Below are 20,715 nucleotides of genomic sequence, written 5' to 3'. Positions count from 1 at the left end.
ACCATTAAAGGGGTCATATAATGTAATTTTTGTACAAGCTAATATGATTCTTTAGGGTCTAAATTAAAAGTTTGTAATATACTTTAATTAAAAATTCTCATTAGTATTGTAAGAAAACACTAATTTTACCTGGTCAAAAACAGCTCTGTTTTCAGCACGCCGTTTGAGTGCATGGGTCTTTAAATGATAATGAGCTTTGCTCACCCCGCCCCACTGTTCTGTGTGTACACCGTTTGTAACGCAATTTAACACAATAACCATAACGCGTTGTTTATTATAAACATGAAATAAACATTTCAGTACAATCAACTTGTAAAAGTGCATGTACCATTATATGACCCCTTTAAGTCTTCTGAAAACATATAATAGCTTTAGAATCCAAAGTCTTTATTCACTTATTATCTTATTCAAAGAAATTAACATTTATTAATTAATTTGTATTTAATGGAAGTAAATTAATGTAAACTTAAATACAGTCAATAATATCGAATAATATAATATAATATAATATAATATAATATAATATAATATAATATAATATAATATAATATAATATAATATAATATAATATAATATAATATAATATAATATAATATAGATAGAATAATATGGAACTAATATTGAATGCTGTGAATGATGGGCAGAGTTTTCCAAGGCCTGCATTTGAAGTATTTTGTATTTTAGGTATACTGTATTTTACTGAGGCAGTGAGATAAAAAAACAAGGTTTTTGAAAGAAGTCTCTTTTGGGGTGGTCTCTCTGAGGCTGTATTTATTTGATCAAAAATGCACCCCAAACAATAATATTGTGAAATATCATTAGAATTAAAAATAGCTGTTTTCTGTTTGAATAAATTTTAAAATGCAATTTATTCCTGTAATGCAAAGCTGAATTTTCAACATCATTATCCCAGTCTTCACTGTCACATGACCCTTCAGAAATCATTCTAATATGATGATTTGCTGCTCAAAGAAAAGTTAAATATTTTTGTGGAAACCATAAATTTTTTTTTTATGAATAGAAAGTACGGAATTTAGAAATCTAAAAGTCTGTACTGTCACTTCTGACCAATTTAATGCACCCTTGTTGAATAAAAAACTATTAATTTCTTTAATAAACTTATAGAAAATGATCTAGCAGTCTGTGTAAAAATATGTAATGGCCATTATCTTCTCTGTGTTTTGAGTGTGTGTGACTTCACAAGGTCCTCCAGCGTGTTCAGAATCCCCACGACTAGTGAAACATGTTCCATTAATGCCTTCATTTATCTCGCCTTCATTCTCCCCCAGTGTTTTTGTTTGAGGTTTTTTTTATTCCTTGTTCACCCCATCCTGTTTGTTGTCAGAGCGCATTAAGATAAAAGGTGGTTTTGATGTGTCGCTTTTTGATGTCTTGGCCAACACTTGTAGATCTAATGTAGAAAAGGGTGGAGGGGAGGGGAGATGAATAAATGGAAGAATGAAGCGTCTTGTCTGTTATCTTCTTTCTTCTGTGTTTGTCCAGATCAAAGTGGTTAAGTTCTCCTATATGTGGACCATCAACAACTTCAGCTTCTGCCGGGAGGAGATGGGCGAGGTCATCAAAAGCTCCACGTTCTCCTCAGGGGCCAATGACAAGCTCAAATGGTAGGAAGGGAAGGAGCACACTTGGATTTGCATTACATTAAAAAAAAATGTTTTGGTCAGATAAATGAATAAGTGAAATAAAGCCTATCTGCTGATGTAAGATTCTTTGTTTTTTGAGCAGGTGTTTGCGAGTGAATCCAAAAGGTCTGGATGAAGAGAGTAAAGATTATCTGTCGCTCTATCTTCTCCTGGTCAGCTGTCCTAAGAGCGAGGTTCGGGCCAAGTTCAAGTTCTCCATCCTTAACGCCAAGGGCGAGGAAACCAAAGCTATGGGTAAGATGTTGATTAAACTCTAAAGATTATAAAAAAGATATATAAAAAATATATATATTATTATCTGGTGAAGGGCTGAGCAATAAAATATGGTTAGACTATGGTGTGGTAGATATTTACTATCTACCTTTTTAGTGTTGGTTTATGTCCAAAGTCCCAAAAAAGAATGACCATTTTAAAGGTACTTCATTTATTTATTTATTTAAAAACCTGTTACATGAACCTCTAAGACTAGTCTTACAAGTTAGACATCACATTTTTTTCTTCATATGTTTTTTAAATCAGTTACATAAAAATGTAGATTGGCCTATTTGATACCGAAAAGTAATACTGACTGTCCCTGACTAACTGCTTGTGGGTCATATTAGAATAATGTTAATGCAACGGGCCTGGTTTCACAGACAAGGTTTAAATCTAGTCACAGACTAGAATACATGTTTGAGCTGTTTGAACTGAAAGCGATTAGCACTGACAGATCTTAAAATATATAAGTGCCATTGTTTTGTCTCAAAATGCACACCAGTAAGATTTTTTTTTTCTAAGGCATGTTTATAAAAGCTACTTAAATGTCCTAATTGAACTAAGGCCTCATCCTGGCTTAGTCTAAGCCTTGTCTGTGAAACCAGGCCAAAGTATTTTATTATTATTATTTAATATATACACTGTTTTTACATTGGTTTTCCAGCCAAAATAACTATATTGTTACAGTGAATTAAAATTGCTTAGTGTATTTCGTCATACCGCCCAACTCTAATCTAGTGTATAATTTGATCTCTTAAAAAAAAAAAAAAAGCCTGTGTATAAGCAGAAGCAAATTTCTTTCTCGCATACTCATCACATTTACTGTTTTATGAAACATTTATTTAATCAGTGTTTTTGCAAACTAGCACAGTATCACTTGATTCCTTTAGGGAGCTGTAGATGCTACAGACGCGGATACCTGCGAAACAGAGTTAATCAGACTAGCATGCCTTTGAAAGTGTGAATGGTCTTGTATTTTCTGTGAAAGTAATAACATTCAATGTGAACCTTTCCCCTTGTAATATTAAATTTGAGGAAGGCGACAGTGTTTTAATTGAGATTTTTTGGGGGTGATGGCCTTAGGGCTGTCTTGTTTGATTGGTGTATGAGAGTTACAGAGGTTTTGGCCTTCAGTGGAACTGAATTTCACTCACTCAGACGGAGCAACTTCATGGCTGATTTCAGTGTCTGCCTTTTTTTAAACCAAGTATTATTCATAGCTGGGGGTGTGCATTTCTTTAAGGTGGTTTTGTTATTCGCATAGGGAAAACATTTCTGATATGCTGGCATGGATGTTAAAACCCAACGAATTTATAAATTTTTATAAATATGCAAAGTTACATTGAAAAGATCAATATGTATGATAAAAGTGTGGGAATGTGTGTGTTAGGTCGGTGAACTCTGTAGCTCACAGGGTCATGGAGTTTATAGTGTATAGAGAAGAAATAGTGCCCTAAAAGTTTTTGTTTGTTTGTTTGGTGAGAAACATTTTAATGTGCAACTAAACGTTCTGCTTTCCCCGAACACAATTCTGTCATCATTTACTCACCATCATGTCACACTTTACTTTCATGGAACACAAAGTAAGAAATGTTGTACCATTTGCTGTTTTTCATGCAATTTACAATGTATGAAGAAGACTGTATTTTTTTAAAGGGGTCATCAGATGCAAAATTCACTTTTATATGGTATTTGCATATAAATGTGTCTTTGCAGTGTGTGGACACAACCACCATACAATGAAAGCAATCCATTCACTCCTTTTTTTTTTATCCTCAAAAAGTCTAAACACTCTCAATAATCAAGCCGTTTGGATTTTCTGAGCAATATGATGTCATATTGCTTATGCTCCGCCCATGACGTGGGTTGTCCCGTTTTAGCATATTTCCGCCCTCGACCGCGGGCTGTCCCGTATTAGCATATTTCCGCCCTCAGCCATTTGTATACTGTCTGCCAAGGCAGCACTTTACGTGTCTTGTGTCAAAACGCCCCATGGAAGAGAGGGGTGGGGTGAGCAGTTGCTCATTATTATTTAAAGAGATATGCACCGAAAACGGGTCGCTGTGAACAGAGCTGTTTTTGAGGAGGTAAAAATTGTGTTTTTACACAGCCAGTGAGGAATTTTAACAAAAAGTACTTTAACATGACAAACGTTTACAAACCAAACTTTACATGAAGACCCTAAAGAATCATACCAACTTGTGGAAAATGGGAATCCGATGACCCCTTTACGCTTCAAAAAGGATGCAAAAGCAACATATAAGTGACTATATGACTTGTGCACTATTTTGGGTGTTTCAAAGCCATATGATTGATTTGTGTAACAAACAGACTGAAAATCTTCCCTATCATTTAGCTGTTAACCACTGATCATTGAGTGAGTTAGTGAGTGAAACTCGAGAACTGGATCATGAACAAATCTTCCGTTTTGTGAACTGAATCAACTGCCAAGGACAACTGGGGCAAATTTCAAGGAAATTAAAAATTCTGTGTGTATATATCACAAAATATTTGGACCATAAAACTCCTTTAAAACTCTCATCACGAAATATCTGCTTGTTTGAGGAACAACAGAAAATGCTTTCTTTTTTCTTTGTTCACTGTGAACTATAAATCGCTATCATTAAAATACGTTTTTTAACTCTTCCCTCACCAGCGTTTTTGATCACCCCAGAATATTTTGTTGTATGAATATCTGAACATGCAATATATCAAAAGAAAGAACAGACCCTCTGTAAAAAAAGTTTTATTCTAGCTTGCATTCTTTTTTTTATCACCACTTGAATATAGGTCAATTTAATAAAAAAAAAGGAACATTTTGAACAAAAAGCTGAGAAAATCATGATTTTGTAAATTTGTTTTTATCTACGTCTAGATTGGATTCAGAATAATGATCAAAACATAGATGGAGTAGATTGAGTCCATCAACACCACTAATGCTTGCACAGTCCTGTAGCTCATCCTGGGTCAACATTTCATTGTCACATTGGCCAGTTTTGATTTATATGCTGTTTAATGTTAAAGGTGGTATCAGCGATTTCAGGCCCAAACATAAATGATCACATTCATCTAATATTTCGCTAGCTGCATGCCCCATAAGCATGCTGTCAAAAAAACACGTCTCTCTAGGTAGCCTAGGCTCTGAGATCTGCACACAAAAACAGCTGTTTTCAGTCTGTTTGGCCAAATAATCAAAACCCAAACAAATAGTGTTCCAACCAATCACCGACAGGGGCAGGTGTTGTGAGGTTTTCGCGTGCAGCCGTCACAGGCAGCCGTGCACGAGCGCAAAACCTCACAACACCCGCCCCTGTCGATGATTGGTTGGAACACTATTTATTTTGGTTTTGAGTGATGTTGATACCAACTGTTTTTGTGTGCAGATCTCAGAGCCTAGGCTACCTAGAGAGACGCAGTTTTTTGACAGCATGCTTATGGGGCGTGCAGCTAGCGGAATATTAGATGAATGTGATCATTTATGTTTGGGCCTGAAATCGCTGATACCACCTTTAATGATCGCAATATTTTACATATTCATATGATTACATATAAGATCGCTTGTTTTTGCGTCGTCTTCGCACATGTTTTGATCAAGAGATTCATCACTCTTTCAGAAGATGTCATAGCGCCCCCTACCATATAACAGTGGAAACACAGGAAATTCTGTGTTTGGCGGGGAAAGAGTTAATGGCCTATGAACAAAACTGTAAATGCACATTAACATATAGATTTTGACCTTAAATTGTCCTCAACCTGTACTTGTGTGATTTCAGGCAAGGTGAGCTTAAGCTGATAAACTGCCCCTGAATAATCCTTGCGCAGATTCTGGCAGTTTTATATGAGCCTGTATTAGATGTTTCACAAAAGATAGCTTGCATCCTAGAGAGATGAAACTGATATGCAGGCAGCAGTCACACTCTCATCTTTTTGAAGAATCTCACATATGAGCAGAGGAACAGGACTGAAAGAAAGAGAAAAGGGTGCCAGATTGTGGCAGTGAGATGAGAGGTTGAACAACCCTGTCTCTCATTTTCCAATTTTCTCATTTTCTGCACCTTAATGGGCGAGAAGGTGCTCCTTGTGTTTTGTCCCGCACTCCCCCCACTCCTACATTCAACATTCTCTCCATTTAGCGCCCCTCCGGAATGTGGGGAGGGTGACGTGCTTGGGGCGTCCCCGGGGACAAAGAAGCACCGACAGCCTCCTTACAGTGGATGGGGAGAGTTTTTAAAGCGGGACGCGGGATGAAAATATGGCAGCAGAAATTGCTCTATCGGTTCTGGATCATTTAGAATCCAATTTAATCCTGCCCTCCTCCTGGGGGAGAGCGAGATGAACGAGAGTGAACGGGGGAGGAGGGGTGAAGCAGAAGTGGAGAGAGAGAAATAAAAACATAGTAAAGTGCTTTAATTAAGAGGGCTACGAGAAGGCACTGGGACTCTGCAGCATGACTTGTGTTTATGGAGTCAGTCCTACGCATGACGCCGAGCAAATAGAGGTGCAGAGGAACCTGTTCCCCTCTGAGGATCGATGATCAGGTTTGACGGACACATGAAACCAGTTTCAGGAGAGCACTGTGTATGTAGTCTGCTGCAATGGCTTGCAGATTTCTTTCAGGAGCTGCTCGGGTTTTTTTTTTGAAGCAGGGGTCTTGTTTGTCTTGGAAAAAGATGTATTTTTATTTCAGCTCAAGTCAAATTTCCAGACGAATTGTGAACCTTAATAAGAGCTCCGAAGGAAGAAATCAAAGAACCACCTGAAGTGAAGTCAGAGATGCTACAAAACCACCAATCACAAAACAATCACTAAACTCCACTTTATAGCGTAGAAGAAATAATGTCCACAGAAGCAACTTATTACTTAAAGTTAACATTAAATAATACAGAAATTAACTTGTTACTAAATTCACACAGTAATTTACATTATGTAAATCCTAAGTACAAATTTATGTAACAGACTATATCTATATGAACAAAGAAGTATATTTTAAATTAATGGCTATATTATTAGATAGACTACTACATGGATAGGTCAGTAGAATTTATTTTACGTCATTACCATGATCTTTTGCTACATCCCATTGCCAATCAGACGTACACTACTGTTCAAAAGTCAGTAAGATTTTATAAAATGTTTTTGAAATAAGTCAATTATGCTCACCACGGCTGCATTTATTTGATCAAAAATACATCAAAAACAGTAATACAGTCAATTCCTGTAATTGAATTTGATTTGATATTAAATCAGCAGCCATTACTGTAGTCTTCAGTGTTCATGTTTTTTTTTTTTTTTTTAAGTAGGCTTTTAGAAATGGATATTTCTAAAGAGGCATTGGGCTAATAGAGAAATGAAAGATTCACACCGATGTAGGTTAGATGGATGTTGGGTAGTGTATAAACTACCTAGCTGACGATCTCTGCTCTGCTCTTGCTGTGTGTAGTTATTCAGATGAGACTGCATCTTGGCAGATATTGATTCTGAACTTGCTTTATTGGCTATTGACCGTTTGATGAATATTTACACCACAGAGCTTTACTGCTATTGCTCTCAGCCCCGCGTGGTCCATAGCTGTTAATACTCCCGTAGATCAACATTTATAACGCTGACCGTTTCACTGTAAAGCCACAGAAGAATGAGGTTTTGCAACATAAGTGCTTTGTGATATCCATTTAAGTCATTTGCAGTCTATACATGTATTAATCAGAGTAGGAAATATTTTTTTGGCCTGACAACCACATTTACTGGTGAGGATCTAGTTTTATCAGTAGTTTTCATTCAAATACATGTGATATAAACACACATTTTATAAAGGTTACCCGTCACATCTGTGCAAAAAGTACCCGCATTCGCCTGCTGGCAGGTCTTGATTGCTATTAAACTAATGCTATTAAACTGTGTTTGTTTCTGTTGCTCTCATATATATATATATATATATATATATATATATAGTTTTAAATACTTTGCCGTGCTCTCATGTAGCTGGACTTTTGACTAACAACATAAATTGTGGTCCAAATTGCAGCTTATTCTAGCCAAGAACCACCCAGAGATCTGACTTTTTACAGACCCAATCGAGACAAGCCAGTCTAAGCTGATGGTTTGTCATATCAGACAGTTAAAGGTGTTTTGCTCTCTGTATGTTTGTATAGAAGTGTCAAGGTTAGAGGAATTATTGGATAGTGTTTACACTAGCGGATTGTGTTGATGCTGTGAGAATGTCAGTTTACTCTCATTATTGTTCTGACACCGTGCTACTGAACTCTCTATTAATGGCAGAGTGCAAGTAGAGGATGTTTTTGTTGTTGTTGAAGCAAATGTCTCTCTGTTTCTTTATTTAGTGTCATATAGCCAGACTTTTGACTATTCTTGTAAAATCTCTCCACTTTGCAGCTTATTCTGTCCAACAACCGCCCATGTAGACGGAAATCGACCATCTAACTAAAAGACCATCTGCTAAAAGATATATAATTTGCTTGCTACTACGTGGCTTTTTTGGATATCTTTCAAAGACTAGATGCCATGGTCCTTGCAAATGTTGGCAAATCCAATAAGGAATTCTTCAGTAGAGAATAACCTGTGTATCCTGACACCTGAAAATTGCGAATGTGCAAGCCAGTTGGATCAGAACTGGCTATTTCTGCCAACTTTAGCTGCTTTGTGTGTGTGCAGTGCAGTATACATCAGGTCATCTGTGGGCGCTCAATGGGCATTTCGTCCAAGGCTGAGACTACTTAACGCCCTCAACGTCTTTCTCGAGGAGTTTGGAATTGTGGTGTTGCAGATTAAAATGGTTCGCTGTTGAACTCTGGTCAATTGATGCATGACCACAGGAATTCACCTATTTTTGCTCACTTACAGATGTGTTTTAAGGTATGGGCAAACAGAACTTGACCTTTCGACCTCCCTGGCTTTCTGTGGGTGTATGCTTAGTGCATTTGTGATCCGAGCAACCTTCTCTTTTTCTCTCTGTGTGCCAGGACATTAGGCACTGTGCCCCAATGCCCAGTGCCGGGGCTTGAATATGTATTCCTACTGACTGCTCTTTCTTTTTCAATGCTTTAACCTCAGTCCTTTCTTATTGGAGCGGTATTCTGTCAGACGTCCTAAAACACTCCTCCTCGCTGCTTGTGTATTCGTGTCCACAGAGGCTTGACCCTGGTTGGATGCCAACAGGAACTTTCCCTGCCCTACTGCAATTGGTTAGTTGCCAGACGTCCCCAATGAGAGCACAAATTTAGCCACTGCCCTGATCTGACCTCAGACTTCCTCGAGAGACCAATCAGTGTCTCTGTCACTTTTTCTTTCCACTTCCTCTCGCTCTCTCGTTCTCTCTCTCCATCTTCTTTTTAGATTTCTTAAAGTTTTGTGCATCTGTGGTCAAGGATTTTGCTTAAGCATGTGGAATGTAATAGTTTTTTGGCTGTTTTTGTCATATAATGAGCAGCAAAGTTGCTTTCACCTGTTGTGTGTTCATGCCAGTATGGTGTGGGGTTTGAAAAATTAAGTTTTTAAATTCTGCTTCTCCCGTTTAATAGGTGAGTAACTTGATTTACTGGGAAGTTCTTGATGCTGGGGAGGGCTAATTACCCACAGGTCCATCAGCATCTTCTCCAAAGCAGCTGAATCAAAACATGCCATCTGTGAACACTCCTGTCTGTTCAATTCGAGACATCACAACTCATGAGCAATACAGGCAGTCCTGAAAGCCATACTTCAACAGAGCCTTAAATAATGTGTCATCTAATGAAGAGTTGAGAGCCACAGTTCTTTAATGATACATCAAAATAACACGGGCAGCGTGGACACGCACTGACTGAAGACGATACTTTTTGTTTGACAGGTAATCACCTGGTTGCAAAATGTGTCAAATATTAACACTGAACTATGGTGAACCAAAGTGAGTCTAGCCGATGTGTAAGTTCACCACAAAATCAAAAGGCAACTTTTAAATTTTATATTTTGTTTTAATTTAACAAAAATAAAGTGACACTTTGCCATTTTATTTATTTGACCATTTTTTTTTATGACAACTTGGCACATTTGTGTACAAATGTAATATAAATGTCTAAAAGCATAATTTGTGAAGAGTTAATACATCTGAAATACATTTGAAAAAATATAGTATTACACTAATAAAAAAATGTAATTGACATCTGCTTATTTGTCACAATAATGTAAAAATGTGTTTTTCTAAAACTGACTTTTCTATATGCAAAATATAGTAATCATTATAATCAGTATTACATTAGCCTTTGTGCTATCTGGATACCAGCATCAGTCTTTGGAAAGTTACTGTGACTCAAGTTCTGTTTTGAAGGGAGACAAGGGTCTTCCTGAGGCATGTGTTTTGTTGCCCTTCCACTGCTCCCCCATTGTGTGGATGACTGTCACAGTCGAGCTGTGAACACAGCCATTTCACACCATGTTAAAACCCCTGCACACACACACACACACACACACAAACAAACTACAGCAGCAGATTAACCCAAAATGATTTGAGCCCCAGCTGCACTTGGCTGACAGAGAAAAGAGGAAAGATGCTTCACTAGAACAAGTGTAACGTTTAGGAAGAGAGGATGTCACGCTTGATAGAGTGTGCTTGTCACACATACCCACAATGCAACAAAAGCACAAAGGAATCTATTCATCTTTCCTTTTTCACTCTTCCCCACTTAATGTGTCATGAATTTCTCTTCTCTCCACTTCTGTGCGTGAAAGTAGTGACAAAGGAGAAATCCTCCTGTAGGTAATGTCGATATATGTCTTGATTCAGGATCACTTTCTTGTATTTTTGTTCTTCATCCTTCTCTTATTTTTCTTCTCCATGCTGTTCTTGCTCTTCCCCTTCTCCGTTTTCTTTTTTCTTCTCCTTCTCATCCCTTCATCCTCCTTCCCCTCCCCTTCCCCCCTCCTCCTTCCCCTCTATTCCTCCTCATCCCTTTTTCCTTCTCTTTCTCCTCCTTTCCTCCTTCCCCCTCTTTTCCCTCTACTCCTCCTCCCTCCCTTCCTTCTACTCCTCCTCCTTCTCCTGCTCCTCCTTCTCCTTCCTCTCCTTCCGTTCCTTCTCCTCCTTCCTCCTTTCCTCTTTCCTCCACTTCTCAATCTCCTCCTTCCCCTTTTCCTCCTTCTCCCCCTTCTCATTCCCACTTCTGCTCCTCCTCCCGCTTCTGCTCCTCCTCATCCCTTCCCCTCCTCCTCCTCCCTCCCCTCTACACCTCCCCCTTCCACCTCCTCACCTCCCCTTCCCCCCCCTCCTCCTCCTTCTCCTTCCCCTCTACTCCTCCTCATCAATTCCCCTCCTCCTTCCCCTCTACTCCTCCTCCCTACATTCCTCCTTCCCCTCCTCCTCCTCCTTCCCCTTTCCTTCTGCCTCACATCCTCCTTCTCCTACTTCCCCTTCTCCTCCTTTTCCTCCTCCTTCTCCTTCTCCTCCTCCTTCCGCTGCTGCTGCTCCTTCTCATTCCTCTTCCTTGCCCTCCTTCTTCTTCTCCTCCTCTTCCTCCCGCTGCTGCTCCTCCTTCTCATTCCCCTTCCCCTTCTCCTCCCCCTTCCCCTCCTCCTCCTTTCCCTCCTCATTCTCTTTCTCATTTTCCTCCTCCTTATCCTTATCCTTCTTCTCCCTTACACTTCTCAACCAGATCCTGCTGGTCAGTTAAAACATCTGCAGTCAAGATGGAGTGAAGGTTTGAACATAGCAGCTATAAAAAACAAAAAACAAAACACAGTCTCTCTCTCTCGGTTTGTGTGTGTGTGCATGGAGGTTCATGCATTCATGCAGGTTTAATGTGCTTTCAGAGAAACAGCAGGAGAATGAAAAATCACAGAATAATCAGACTGGTTATAAAGCAGAAATTAATGGAGAGCAAGATTATAGACCTTGCCAGATAGGTGAAAAAGCCTCTTAAAGAGTATTTGGATTCAGATTAGTCTGATCTGTGTCTGTGAGATGTCTTGCATAGATTGTTTTTGCCTCAATCTAATACTTGACTGAATTAGCGGATGTTCTGTATTGTTTTGAAGGTTCTTTAGATGAAATTTATGTTGACAGGTCATGCCATTACAGAGACCTGGCGCAAGACCGGTGTTCTGTGTCCACCTTATCAATTTTGTGCCATTATGCTTTATTTTGTGCAGAGAGCCAGCGAGCGTATCGCTTCGTACAAGGAAAGGACTGGGGTTTCAAGAAGTTCATAAGGAGAGACTTCCTCCTGGATGAGGCCAATGGGCTGCTGCCTGATGACAAATTGACACTCTTCTGTGAGGTAAGTGATGCACGACCAATCATATGCTGAGCTTCCTTTCGTAGTTTTTTAGATATACTACTTTTCAAAAGTTTGGGCTCAAAGTCTCTTCTGCTCACCAAGGCTGCATTTATTTGATCAAAAATAGTCAAGACAGTAATATTGTGAATTATCATTACAATTGTAAATATTTTTAAGTTTTCTATTTTAAAGGGATGGTTCGGAGTAATGTCAACCTAGGGTCCTTTGCACCATGACCTTGAGCCAAACACCCCCTCAGAAGCTTTTTTTCCCCTTGGTCGAACATTATTAAAGTGCTTAGTGCAGGCGCTAACAGGCAGCGATGTATCTCGGAAATTACCCCACTAATAATGGTACCAAACTTCTACAGTAGTACAAATGAAACGAGGCATTGGAAAGTTTGCAAGTACATCAGGAGTTTATTTAAATAACACTTGCCTGATGGCTTATGCTACTGCTAACCCGGACGTCGAGGTCACTTCAGAGATATCAGCCGAAATGGCTTAGTGCAGGCGCTAATGTATCCATCTGATAGGGGTCAGGTGATCCTGAAATCAACTTAAACTATTTAGTTGGCTAGTCTTGAAAATATGTAGTTTTACACATCCCTAATCAAGATGGATGAACTCTTTCCTTTCCCTTCTCCTCCTCCTCCTCCTCATTTCCACTCTCTTCCTGTATCTCATTACTATTTCCTAGAACTTTAGCATTGCCTCCTCCTTTGTTCCTTCTTGCACCATTCTTAACTCACATTTTTCCTCCCACAATTCCATTCTTATATATATATTTATTTTTTTGCCTACATTTGAGGTGTTTCTCTCTATTTCTTTTTTAGGTGTTAGCACCTTAAATAAGGGCCTGAGCATACATTCCTCTCTCTCTCTCTCTCCTTTTCTCCCTCTGTGTTTTTAATGAGGAGAGGGGTCCCATTAGAGGTGGAGTACTTGGTGTCATTGTGGCCAGTGAGATGGAGGGATTTAGGAGGAAAATGAGGATCTAATTCTGGTTTCTTTTTCTCCCACTTTAAAGACTGGCGACAATTCAGATTGATAACGCATCAGTTTTAGCTAATGATTGACTTTGGTAGCTATTTTCTTCTGTTCCTTTTCTAGTTCCAAGCTCCATTTTTCTTTTTCTAGAATTTTGTTCTCCCCCCCCCCCCCCCTCTCTCTCCCTCTCTCCCTCATTCCCTCTCTCTCTCTCTCTCTCTCTCTCTCTTTCTCCTTCACCTGTTCTTGCTTTCTCTTTCTTCTTCTTTCTCACCTCTCCATCGCTCCCTCACTCCTCCTACATCCTCCAGCAGGTAGATTGCTCATAGTAAATAAATGAGCTCTGCACTTCTCTCTCTCCATCTGACAGCAGCCATCTTTCACTCAGTGCAGCCATATGCCACACTGATATCTCAGAGATCCACTTCGGCTGCAACATCTGCTGCTGATATATACGTACACACATATACACACACAAAAGTTAAGAAATGGTAGCAAGTTGAAGGAATAGTTCACTGAAAAATTAAGATTATTTATTCACTCTTGTACTTTTATGGTGCTTTTGCTTCCTTTTTTGAAGCTTGAAGCCTCTTATTTATTGCAATTGTAATAAAAAGAGCGACAGATACAGTTCGTCAATTTTTCCTTTTGCCATTTAAACGTTTAAAGTCAGTACTTTTTTCATATTCAACCAGACTACATTTATTTAAACAAAAATATAGAAAGATAATGTAAAGCTGAATTATCAGCATCATTACCCCAGTCTTCAGTGTCACATGATCCTTCAGAAATCATTATAATGATGATCTGCTGCTTCATTAGCATTTCTTATTGTCAGTGTTGAAAACAGTTGTGCTTAACATTTTGTGGAAACCTTGGTACATTATTTGAATATTAGAAATTTAAAAAGAACAGCACTTATTTGAATTAGAAATATTTTACTACACTATAAATGTCTTCACTGACACTTTTAATCAGTATACTGTCCTTGCTGAATGTTAGTATTAATTTCTTTCAAAAAGAACATTTAATGACCTCAGACTTTTGAACGGTATTGTATGTTCCACAGAAGAAAGTCATACAAGTTTTGGAAAACATGGTGTGGGGAAATTATAAGTGAACTGTCACTTTAAGAGGAAGGAATGTTCTGTACCTGCAGCATCTGCTTTGTTTCTCTTCACCCCCAAAACACTGAGGGCTCAGCAGAGATGAGAGTGTGATGAAGGGAAGGAGAAGTGCTAATCCATGTTACCTTAATGAAAGTGAAAGAGGATTTGATTGTGTTAGTATTTACACTGAAAGTTTCTCTGTATACTGTACATTCACACAACATATGTGACAAACTGATGCGTTACGATCCTCTGAGAAACACCCCAAAACGCATTAATCGTTTCCTCAGTGTTGTGCTTGCATCTCTACAAAAGTCAGAAATCCCTTTTCACAGATGTATGAGGTTGGTAGTCTCTCTGCGCACGAGTCAGCTCACACGCATACATTACCACATCGAGTTCGGTGAGACGAGAGGCAGATGCTGGTGTCAGAAGGAGGGAAAGGGAGGAATAAGATCAGATGAAGGAGAAAAAGGGAGGTTTGCGGTCAGGGCCAGACTTGAACAGCTTGAGTGGAAATGATGCGTGTAAAAACATATGTGTTGTCTGTAACAGAATGACTGTTTAAACACAAACTCTCTGTCACAAACATACAGCTGCTCACAAATAAAGCTTGCATCTCTGTTGTTCTGTATCTGTTTCTTTAGGATGCAGTGAGTGAAATTGATTGCATAGTTTTGACATCAGATAATATACACAATAGTTTCTGATAGCGGTGGGCAGTATGACCTAAATCACGGTATGAGTAATTTTACATCAAGGTAGCAGTATCTACCTTATTCTTATCGTAAGAGCAGCTGCTGCCATTTGTAACTTGAACGTGCATGGCTTCTGGTGTCACGGACTTCCAGTTATTTTACATGTCTAAAAGCAGTTTGTTATGCTTTTCTTTACACTAAATGTCATAAATAAACATACACATTCTGTCACACGTTTTGATAGATTATATATATGTGTGTCTATATAGTCATGTGAAAAAGAAAGTACACCCCTTTGAGTTCTATGGTTTTAAAAATCAAAATATCATCTGGTCTTTAGCAGGTCTTAAAAAAAGGTCAATTCATCCTCAGATGAATAACACATGACACATTAAACCGCGTTATCATTTATTTAACAAAAATAAAGCCAAAATGGAGAAGCCATGTGTGACAAACTAAGTACACCTTATGATTTAATTGCTTATAGAACCATCTTTAACAGCAATAACTAGAAGTAATCATTTCCTATATGGCTTTATCAGTCTCTCACATTGTTCTGGATGACTTTTGACCAAAAAACAAAAACAAAAAAGTTTGTGGGCATCTGTTTATGCACAGCTTTCTCAGGTCCTGCCACAGCATTTCAATCGGGTTGAGGTCTGGACTTTGATTGGGCCATTGCAACACCTTGATTCTTTTCTTTTTCAGCTAGTCTGTTGTAGATTTGCTGGTGTGCTTGGGGTCATTGTCCTGTTGCAAGGCCCAATTTTTACCAATCTTTAGCTGTCGGAAAGATGGACACACATTTGACTCTAGAATACTTTGGTACGCAGAGGAGTTCATGGTCGACTCAAAGACCTTAAGATGCTCAGCAGGTCCTGTGGCTGCACAATTTCAAATCATCACCCCTCCACCACCTTGATGCTTGATTTGGCTGATTTGGCTTGGTTTCATTTGGTTTCCGCCATATGTCGCACTGTGCATTTTGGCCAAACATCTCCACTTTGGTCTTGTCTGTCCAAAGGACATTGTTCCAGAAGTCTTGTGGTTTGTTCAGATGCAACTTTGCAAATCTGTGCTGCAAAAATGTAAAGCAGTTTTCTCCTAGCAACCCTTCCAAACCAGCCATACTTGTCCAGTCTTTTTCTATTTGTACTGTCGTGAACTTTGACATTTATCATGCTAACTGAGGCCTGTAGAGTCTGAGATGTAGTTATTTTCCACTTATGAATAATCTTCCTCACTGTAGAATGATGGACTTTAATCTGGGAATGCTATAAGGCCATTTCCAAACAATGGCAGCAACAATTGCTTCTCTAAGATCATTGCTGATGTCTTTCCTCCTTGGCATTGTGTTAACACACCCTGCACGCTCTAGACCACCAAACTGCCAAAATTTCTGCTTTTATAGAGGTGATCATGATTGCTGAAGATTAATGGCATTTGATTAGCAGTTTTTCACACATGGCTTCTCCGTTTTGACCTAGTTTTTGTTAAATAAATATTGACATGGTGTAATACGTAATGCTGTTGTTCATCTTAGGTTGTATTTTCCTAATTTTTATACCGGCCAAGGACCAGATGAATTTTTTTTTTATGTCCTGATACATAAAACCATAGATCGTGTTTTTTTTTTTTTAAAGAAGTCTCTTCTGCTAACCAAGGCTGCATTTATTTGATCCAAAATACAGCAAAAACAGTAATATTGTGAAATATTTTTTTCAACTTAAAATAACTGTTTTCAATTTAAATACATTTTAAAATGCAGTTTATTCCTTTGTTGACAAAGCTATATTTTCTGCATCATTACTCCAATATTCAGTGTCACATGATCCTTCAGAAATGTTGTTCTATTCTTTGATGTATAGAAAGTTCAAAAGAACAGCATTTATTTGAAATAGAAAGCTTTTGTAAATGGGACCATCGAATAATATCCATTTCTGTATTATATCTGAAAGTAGTGGAACATTCTGTGCGTAATGTCTTTTGCATTGATGCACAGTGGTGTGTTTGTTATTAAGAGATGAAGAGAGAAGATACAGTGTGGTAATTCGCTAATTAAAGTGTGTGTAATTTACTCACTGCTTGATTTGATTAATCAATGAATGCATTATGACCTGGACAAGCTCATTAGCATGAGGCTGATGCAGTGCTAGTAGTCAGAACTGCCGCTGTCCTTAAGTGGGTATTTATAGATGCAGGAAGTCACCTGGCATTGTTTCTTCTGTTTTTTTCTTCTCTTCTCTTCCTCTTTCTGTTTTGCGTGCCACTAATGAGTGAGTGATGAATGTCCGCACATGGGTTTAACGTGTGTTGCCGGTTCATTCATTAAATTCAGGGGAGAATAGCATACACACAAGTTTACACCCTCCTCCCTCATTAGCTTCTGTGTTTAGATTTACACACACAGTAAACAGTTCTATCATACTAGGGTCCAGACAGCACAGAGCTGCTCTAGTGCCCATCTCGCACTGCTCATTAAAGTGATGTGCTCGACTTTAAAGTAGTGATCCGTCCAATTTCTGAGGCTGAAGATAAAGCCTTATGTTTGTAAACACACAGATTGACTCAGAACTCCAGGACTTTTTCAGCAGCATTTTCAACACTCAGGTTCTCCATAGGCTTTATTAAAAAAATAAAAGACTTGAGCCATAATATTTTATATGATTCATGACATTACAACACTATCTTGAGGCTTTTTCTCTCATGTTTCATGGTAATGTGAAATGAACCAAAAATGATGAAATTACAGCGACTGATGCATTAATCACCTGCTTATAAAATGGGAACATTTACAACTGTAAGAGCAAAAAAAAAAAAAAAACTATTTTATTTTTTGACTTTTTTTTATTTTATTTTTTTCAGTTTATGGATAGCAGAAAGGGTAAACAGGAAATGGTTGTATTTTTTGGGTCCTCAACCTGTCCTCATCTTGCTAGTTTTCCCGCCCTCTTTCCTTGTTTGTCCCTCTCCTCGTCTGCTGTCTTCCCTGTTTTCCTTCAGGGGAAAGCCTGCTCCTCCATTAAGAACATACAAGGGTCCTTGACATTTAATTTCCTGTTTGTTGTGCTCTTTTACCCCCTTCCTCTGTGTCATACTCACTCTCCTCCATCTCCATCAGCTCCGTCTCATTCTCACTCCCTTTCACTCTTCTTCGGTGTCATTTTCACCCCTTCAGCTCATAATCCTTGAATGGTTTTTTGTTTGTTTTGTTTTTGAACCACAAACATTGTGGGATTGTGTATTTGTTTAATTGGCTAAATTGAGCTTGAATGTCATTATGCAACAAATAAGAAATTTCCAGTTTTGTAACGTTGCCTTTACACAGTTCAAATTAAATTGAATATACTGTACTTGTCTTATGATGCCCAAAATGTTGTAAAGGAAGGCAGCTTACAAGGTTTTGAAATATCCTCAGTCTTGAGGCTTGTCTGTGAGGAGTTTTGCTCATTAAGGAAATGTGCCTTATACGGCAATTGACTTGGTGTGAGAACCTGTGGCATTTCTCTGTGTGCGTGCGTGCGTGTGCGTGCGTGCGTGCGTGCGTGCGTGTGTGTGTGTGTGTGTGCGTGTGTGTGTGCGTGTGTGTGTGCGTGTGTGTGTGTGTGTGTGTGTGTGCATGCGTGTGTGTCACCTGGAGTGAGATAAATGAACCTGCTTATGTCTGCGGGAACAGGTGGCTAAGTCAGCATGGTGGCCCGCCACACACACATACACACGCTCACACACAGAGACCAGTAACAAATTGAGGCAATTTGTGCAAATTAAGAGATAACTAGACGGCTGCCCTTGTTGAACAGTCGTTGTAGTGTCCCCCCTGATAATCAGAATCTACCATTTTGGCTGACATATGGATGTCCTTAAATGTGTCTTTAAAATAAACACAAAGGTTAACCCAGTGCACATGAATCTATCTGAAGTAGTGGTTGATTTGTGTGTGTGTGTGTGTATATGTGTGTATATGTATGTATGTATATGTATATATATATGTGTATATATGTATGTATGTATGTATATATATATGTGTATATATGTATATATGTATATGTATATATGTGTATATATATATATATATATATATGTATATATATATATATATATATATATATATATATATATATATATATATATATATATATATATATATATATATATATATATATATATATATATATATATATATATATATATATGTATGTATATGTATATATGTATGTATATATATATATGTATATATATATATGTGTATATGTATGTGTGTATATATTTATTCATTTTATTTTTTTATATATATACATATAATACTAATATAACCGTCAAGTTGAAGAAAAGTTATATTTTACTTTTTCATATGGTTGTCCTTAAATGACACATGAATCTGGTGTCTTAAAGTAGTGATTGACTTCTCTGTGTTTTTTAATGGCCACTATCGGGAGAAGGGTGGCTAATGGCTGCTATAATTAGTATATAATTGAATAATAATATCAATGTAAAGGTGCACTCAGTATTTTTTTAAATACACTGTTTATTTTTCAATACTTAGTCAACGGCACTTAAGAATATTTAAAATTGTGAACTATCAATTAACAATTCTGTCCTATTTTGAAACTGACGCCGAGAGGAATGACCACTTCTGTGATCTCAAAATGATCAAATATAGGCTGATTATTGGCATGGTCAATATACCAGTCTAACTACCTTTACAATGCACACGTTCAATACATGGGCTGATATGCAGGCATCTCTTTCTAGTATGATAGTATTGTTGTAACTGCTAAAATACAAATTTTTCATGTGCAAAACATTGTTTTTGTGAGCTTAGGTGAGTGTGGTGCAGGACTCCGTGAATATCTCGGGTCAGAACACCATGAACATGGTGAAGGTCCCTGACTGCCGCCTGGCAGATGAACTGGGCGGACTGTGGGAACATTCCAGATTCACGGACTGCTCGCTGTGTGTCGCTGGGCAAGAGTTCCAGGCACACAAAGCTATTCTGGCAGGTATGTGGTAAACACACAGACACACACACTCGCATGCACTCTATTCACATATGCTGAGATTTGGTCATACACAACTTTAAATAAAATGATTGCAACTGATATGGGTTGGCTGATTAGTCTAATTTTAGTGTTATTTATATACTATGGTAGTATTTATTAATATTTAAAAAAAAAATTGTAATTTTTTTCAGGTTTTAATTTCATTTTAGTACTTCAACTTATTTTAGTTAGTTGACGAGGCAACATTTCTAATTTTCCTTTTTTTTATTGAAAACTATTTTTAATTGTTTTAGTTTGTTTTAGTTAACAACACTAATGCAGATATTTAAAGTAGGGACACACCAAACTGACGGCAAAGAACTAGTGCTGATGAAAGCCGACTTCATGTTGTTGCCTTCGTCTGGGCAAAAAAGCTGCACTTTAACACACCGAGAGAACTACAGCCGGCTGTCAGCTAGCATGCGCGTTCTGCGCCTGCGTGTAAATGAGACAACTGTGTATTTCTGCACATATATTCGTCATTCAAAAAGGGAAACAGACGCTGCAGATACACAAACCGTTAACAAAGCAGTGCGTGCTTACAGTTTTGAATATCAATCCTGCTGATCACTTTCTTTATTCCACTCCGCTCATGTTATTATTAAAATAGTCGCCCAGGAACACTCAGGTAAGATGACGTAACATTAGTAACAGCCTTCTATCTGTACCGTTTTTACTTCTTTGCTCGGTACTTTTATT

At 38.1% G+C, this 20,715-nt stretch overlaps 1 protein-coding gene across 1 annotated transcript in view; it reads left to right on the top strand.

Moving 5' to 3' along the window:
* Window positions 1-20,715, top strand: part of spop (speckle type BTB/POZ protein) — an 80,608-nt gene that overhangs the window by 42,493 nt on the left and 17,400 nt on the right. Inside the window, exons 4-7 of the mRNA XM_081386181.1 lie at window positions 1,504-1,625; window positions 1,747-1,898; window positions 12,054-12,181; window positions 19,800-19,977. Of these exons, the coding sequence (XP_081242307.1) occupies window positions 1,504-1,625; window positions 1,747-1,898; window positions 12,054-12,181; window positions 19,800-19,977 (580 nt within the window). The remainder of the gene's footprint in view (window positions 1-1,503; window positions 1,626-1,746; window positions 1,899-12,053; window positions 12,182-19,799; window positions 19,978-20,715) is intronic.

This window comes from Scardinius erythrophthalmus, assembly GCF_964197995.2.
Source record: "Scardinius erythrophthalmus genome assembly, chromosome: 1".
NCBI lineage: Eukaryota > Metazoa > Chordata > Actinopteri > Cypriniformes > Leuciscidae > Scardinius > Scardinius erythrophthalmus.
This window is presented reverse-complemented; position numbering and strand designations above follow the sequence as displayed.